The 6,478-nt window shown below is 36.1% G+C and overlaps 1 protein-coding gene and 1 non-coding gene across 2 annotated transcripts; one reads left to right on the top strand and one right to left on the bottom strand.

Moving 5' to 3' along the window:
- Positions 1 to 1,697: 1,697 nt before the first annotated feature.
- Positions 1,698 to 1,804, bottom strand: LOC112510581. The gene has a single exon (XR_003068959.1). It is a non-coding gene; the product is annotated as a small nucleolar RNA R71 (small nucleolar RNA).
- Positions 1,805 to 3,140: 1,336 nt separating this feature from the next.
- Positions 3,141 to 3,698, top strand: LOC112509016. Its single transcript, XM_025113885.1, has one exon. The coding sequence runs from the start codon at positions 3,141 to 3,143 to the stop codon at positions 3,696 to 3,698; it is 558 nt and encodes a 185-aa protein (XP_024969653.1).
- Positions 3,699 to 6,478: the final 2,780 nt, after the last annotated feature.

The raw sequence follows: 6,478 nt of genomic DNA, 5'->3' as shown, positions 1-6,478 counted from the left end.
AGCATGATGCATGGGTTTGTAAATGGGTCTGCTAGATTCTGATTTGTATGAACTTTAAGAACACCAATCTCATTTATTTTGACAACTTCTTGAACATAATGAAACTTTGTAGAATACATCAGCTACCTTTATGTGCTCTCATTTCCTTTCCAAGTACCAAAACACTAGTATTGTCATAGTACATAGCTTGAATGGGATCGAGAATCATCGTGATCAGTTTCGAAGCTTTCATTAGTGTAACACTTAACACTGATCTCCTCATCTAGACCCTTGTAAACTTATGAACATATGTTTAGTCATTCGCAGGTACTTAAGAATACTCTTTACAGCAGTTCAGTGACATTCACCTGGATTCTGTTGATATCTACTAATCATGCTCAAAGCATATGAGAGATCAAGTCTTGTACATAGCATGGTGTACATGATGGATCGGATGGCAAAAGCATAAGGAGTTCCACTATGCGTTTCACCTTATCAGGTTGTAGTAGGATACTGATACTTGCTCAAGCTTATACCATGTTGCATTGGCAAGGCTCTACAGTTGGAGTCTCTTATCCTGAACTGTTTCAAGATTTTCTCAATGTATGTACTTTGACTGAGACCTATTAGCTACTTTGATATATCCCTATAGATCCTTGTTCTAGGGATATATGTTGCTGATACGTACTAATTATTTAGTGCTTGAACATTATTTTCTTCTCTTTTAGATAGGACATTTTTTATTTATATCCCAACTTTGAGTCATTTTATTATTTTGTTTTCCATTTCTCTGTTATGAAGCTAAAATGACTGATTTATCTATTTTTGTTATATAATGGACTTATATGGATTTATTTTGGACAGTTTGAAGTTATTTGATGTTGCGGGAATGTTGCAGCATGACCTGATGGTGGAGAAATAGAAGAAAAAGGACATGAAGTTGACTGACATGACGATAGCTGACTTTTGAAAGACATCTTATGTTTGGACAACTGTTTATTTTGTAATTAGCTAGAAACTTTTTGGCTAATTTAGTTAAATTAAAACTCTAAGTATTTACTTTATTGTACTAGTGGTTGCTTTAGGACTAAATTGTGTGAATTGTCTAAAATACCCTCATCTCTACCCCTGTTGACGAAAATGTACCAATTCAAAATCCACCGGGATTTGGTCAAATACCACAATTTCAGCCTTCTCTACCAAATGCACCACTTTTTCAAAACCCACCAGGACATCCTTTTCAACAAGGGCCACCAAATCATGAAGACGCACATAATGACACAGAATCTGAAAATAATGATCATCCACGAGCTCAAACTCCAAATATAATTAATCTTGCAAACTCTAGAAATGGAAGAATCATTTACTACGTTATTCCTGATTTTGAGCAATTGAACTCAGGGATAGTTAGACCTCATATGAATGCCCTCCATTTTGAGCTTAAACCGATCATATTATATATGTTACAAACAAATGGACAATTTGTAGGATTACCATAGGAAGATCCTCACTCACATCTAAAAACTTTCATGGAAATTACTGATGTTTTCTTGATCTCGGGAGTGTCTAACGATGCTCTAAGACTTACTTTGTTTCCATTTTCTTAAGGGGATCGGGAAAAGTCTTGGTTTAACTCATTACTATCAGGTTCTATACCATCATGGGGACATATGGCCGAAAAGTTTTTGTGAAAATGTTTTCCACCCACCAGGAACGCTAAGTCCAGAAATGAAATATGTCTTTTTAAGCAAATGGACGATGAAGCTGCTCCTAATGCATGGGAGAGGTTTAAAGAGTTGTTAAGGAAATGCCCTTACCATGGCATTCCTTACTGTATTCAACTCGAGACATTCTACAATGGGTTAAGTCCCATGGCTAAACAGATGCTCGATGTAACTGCGGGAGGAGCCTTTACAGCTAATACCTACAATGAAGGGTATGGAATCCTTAAAAAAAATCTACAAACAATGGACACTGGGCTGATCCACGTGCCCAACCGCAAAAGAAGACAGCCAGAATTCATGATGTAGATGCATATACTGCATTAACAGCACAACTCTCTTGCATGGCTAACATGCTTAAAAACCTAACTTCTAGGCAAAGCGAGTGCAACCAAGTGTTACTACACCTGTTCCAGCAGTCCTCTCATTGCAATGTGTTTGTTGTGGAAGGGAGCACTCGTATGAACATTACCCTCATATTTCTGAATCCATAAACTATGTTCATAATGGATCTGGTCCCTATACCAATAGTTACATTGCAAGAGACAACACCCGAATTTCTCTTGGAATAGTCCATGTTTAAATGCATCCGCACCTAAGCAGCAAGGAACCTCTAATTTTCAACCCCAAGAGTATGCAAGCAGTTCTAACTCTCAAAATCATCATCACCAAAGTTTTCAAACTACTCAACCACTTTTTCAAAACATGCCACCTCCACAAACGGATTTATCATCTTCTTTGGAAGCAATGATAAAAGAGTTATTTGTGCAAGCTTAAGATCAAAATCAAGCTTTGATAACCCAACAGAACTCTAAAAATCAATCTCTTTTTAATCAGCAAACTGTTGGTATCAGAAATCTGGAAACCCAAGTCAGTCAACTTGCACTTAGTCGGACCAATAAAGTCCTTGGTACTTTGCCTAGTAACACAGAAGTCCCAAGATCTTTAGGAAAGGAACATGTGAAAGCAGTGACCCTTAGAAGTGGGAAGGAATTGACAAAGGTAGTGCAAAAAGATCGTGAACCAATTTTGTCAAAAACTAATGCTACAGCATTGGCCCTTGTTATTGAAAAACCACCGAAACCATTAGAAAACCAATCATCTAAAGTCACCAATATTGTCTCCTTATGATCAGACTACCTTTTACTGTTTCCTGAATATGACACTAGAAAAAGTCAAAAGGGAGTACGGTTGTAGAGACCCCTAAGGTGAATGCTTATATCCCATCCGCACCATAAGAGAGTAAGACCAGGACCCAAGGCATAAAGGACTCATCTTGCTCAACACATTCAAATAAAGCTGTCACGAAACCAGTTCCTCCATATGTCCCCTTTCCTCAGAGGTTAAGGAATCAGAAGGAAGAACTGCAATTTAAGAAATTTTTGGATGTGTTTAAAGCATTGCATATTAACATACCCCTTGTTGAAGCAAATTGAGCAAATGCCCAGTTATGCCAAGTTTCTCAAAGACATCTTAAGTAAGAAGAAGAAGCTGACCGAGTATGAAACCGTAGCTCTCACTGAAGAATATAGTGCACTTCTGACCAACAAGATACCTCCTAAGCTTAAAGACCCGAAAAGTTTCACTATTCCTTGTTCTATAGGTGGTAAGGAAATTAGGAAAGCTTTGTGTGACTTAGGAACAAGTATCAACCTTATGCCCTTATTTGTTGTCAACACCTTAGGCATAGGAGAGGCTAGACCTACCATTGTTACACTTCAATTGGCCAACAAATCCATTGTGTACCCTAAGGGAAAGATTGAGGATGTTTTAGTGCAAGTTTATAAGCTCATATTTCCGGTAGATTTTATCATCTTAGACTTTGAGGCTGATAAGGACATTCCTGTCATGTTAGAGAGACCATTCCTAGCCACCGGAAGAACTTTGATAGATGTCCATAAAGGAGAGCTGACTATGCGACTTCAGGACCAAAAAGTCACATTCAATGTCTTTAACTCCTTAAAGTACCCTGATTACTTGGAGGATGCTCAAGCATAACTGAGATAGAGGCAATATGTCATGAGGAAGGAATTAGAGAGGTCTGTAAGTTAGAGGAAGAAGATAGTGTTGAAATAGATGAAGAGATTGTTGAGGAGTTAGATTTAAGAGAGGATGATAGTGTCCCATGTGATGTTACTGCATTTGAGTTGTTGGAAAATAGTGAGCAAAAGAGCTCCACCCCATCAATAGTATCACCACCTGACCTGGAGTTAAAGCAACTCCCATCTTACTTGAAGTATGTTTTTCTAGAAGAAGAAAAAAAAAATTGTCATCATATCATCTACCCTAGAGTTGCATCACGAAAAAAATTTGGTGGATATGTTGAAGTTGCACACAAAAGCTATGGGATTGACCATTGACGACCAAAAGGGAATTAGTCCTTATTTTTATCAACGTAAAATCATMCATGATAATAATTTTACATCCATAAAGTCGCAAAGAAAGATGCCTACTTTTGACAAAGCCATAAATAAATTGTTTGGTTTCTCACCTCACATAGATTTTGAGAATAGTGCACTCTTGCACACGGCCTCTGAGGCATATGTGGTTGAGAACATGACTTTCCTTGGAATGCCTGAGACTTATTGGGAGCCTTACACTCATTTTATGTTGAAAACCTTTAAGGCTGCCAATTTGTCCCCTGATGAGAATGTTTGGATAAGTTTTGTTAGATATTATTTATCACCGACTACTTCTGACGACTCCACTTATGTGGAAAGGTTGTTACTTTTGTTTAGTTTCATAACAGGTGAGAAAGAGAAGGAGTAGGATGGGATGACAAGGATGATGAAAGATTTGATGGCCCAAAACAGCAACTTGATGGACTGTATGGTTAAGCGAATGAATGAATTTTTAGGAAAAATTGCAGACAAAGTTGGTTGAAAAGATGAACATTAGGGAGAAGAAAGCAAGGAAAGACATCAAGAATCTAAAGGCAGACCTGGAGGATGGTGCAATGACAAAATTCAAGAGGATGGGGCAAAAGATGAAAGACCTCAAGATGAAAAATAGAAGGTTGACCATATGCTTGTATAGCCACAATAATTCTATAGTCTAGCTACCCTTCTAATCATTTAGTATTTCTAGAACTAGCTTTATTTTGCTTGGGAAATATTTTGATCCACATCATATGCACATCTAAGAAAAGATATAGGCCTTTGTTTTTTTCTCAATATCTAGCCACTTGTAGCCAAATGCATAAACACTCCCTCTATATACTTCCAATAAGGACATTGAAAACTTTGAGTTTGGGGGAGGGTACCATCATGGCCATAATGATCAAAACATCACAAAAAGTAAACAAAGTGCCCAAAACTTAAATGCCATGTTTGAGATCTAAAACACCAAAAATATCCCATAGGGACAGGTGTATATGCAGTCAACAAAAGAGCACAAAGTGCCAAAAATTGAAAAAAAATCAATGTTGATGCAAAAAGGTGAGAAAAGGCAAAGTGAGGAAAAATATGTCAAATAAGAGTGAACCAGTAACTTCAAGTCCTATTGATCTTAGATATATGATGTGTTTAGCATAACAAAAGGCAAATGATGCTACCTTATGGTTCATACTCATGGTTAGGTAGGATATGCTTACTTGGGATTTATGAAAGCTACATATTGCATCTTTGGTATGAACAACATCTGGTGTGCACTTACTGCCATTTCTTGTAAAATTTTCAAAATTGGGTCATTTTTAGTTGTCTTTTTGTTGCTTGGGGACAAGCAACAGTTTAAGTTTGGGGGTGTGATACGCACTAATTATTTAATGCTTGAACACTATTTTCTTCTCGTTTAGATATGACATTTTTTATTTATATTCCAACTTTGAGTCATTTTATTCCTTAATTTTCCATTTCTTTGTTATGAAACTAAAATGAATGATTTATCTGTTTTTTGTTATATAATGGACTTATATGGATTTATTTTGGACAGTTTGAAGCTATTTGATGTTGCGGGAATGTTGCAGCATGACCTGATGGTGGAGAAATAGAAGAAAAAGGACATGAAGTTGAATGACATGACAATAGCTGACTTTTGAAAGACATCTTATGTTTGGACAGCTGTTTATTTTGTAATTAGCTGGAAACTTGTTGGCTAATTTAGTTACATTAAAACTCTTAAGTATTTACTTTATTGTACTAGTGGTTGCTTTAGGACTAAATTTGTGTGAATTGTTTAAGATACCCTCATCTCTACCTTAGTATAAATAGAGATGTTGTGGTTAGTTTTTGAATAATCCTTTCTAATTCTCAAGTAGTTATCTTACTACTTGAAGAACACTTTCTCTCTCTAAGAAATACTAGTAATCTTTTGGTTAATATCAAGCTTTCCTTAAATTGTTTTCTTCATTTACTTGCTCTTTAAATTATGTCATTTATTTATTACGCTTACTTGCTCTTTAATTTGCGTCATTTATTTATTACTCTTTCCGCATTTTATTTCTCATCATTTATATTCCGTCATTTACTTCCGTTATTTATTTTATGTCTTTATTTACCGCAGTTTATATTTCTTGCAATTTACTTTATGTCATGAGTAGCTAAATTTCTTAGCTCGGGTGTATGACGAAAATGGTGAGTTTGTAAATCAAAATAAGGTAGACCCTTTTATGTAACAACAATGTTTCATTATTTAAGTTCAAGTTTTATAAAACCAATGACACTTCTTGATGAGTTGATCATTGAAAAGTGTTAAAGTGCCATGGACTCTAAGTTCAAGTTTTACACACCCTTTTAGGGTACTTTAAGTTCAAGTTTTACACACCCTTTTATGGTACTTTA

Source organism: Cynara cardunculus (genome assembly GCF_001531365.2).
Source record: "Cynara cardunculus var. scolymus isolate 2C chromosome LG 3, CcrdV1, whole genome shotgun sequence".
Classification (NCBI taxonomy): domain Eukaryota; kingdom Viridiplantae; phylum Streptophyta; class Magnoliopsida; order Asterales; family Asteraceae; genus Cynara; species Cynara cardunculus.
This window is presented reverse-complemented; position numbering and strand designations above follow the sequence as displayed.

What these genes read in the sequence shown, in the direction of transcription:
- LOC112509016 (XM_025113885.1), top strand. Translation starts at nt 3,141, where the DNA reads ATGCCCAGTTATGCCAAGTTTCTCAAAGACATCTTAAGTAAGAAGAAG.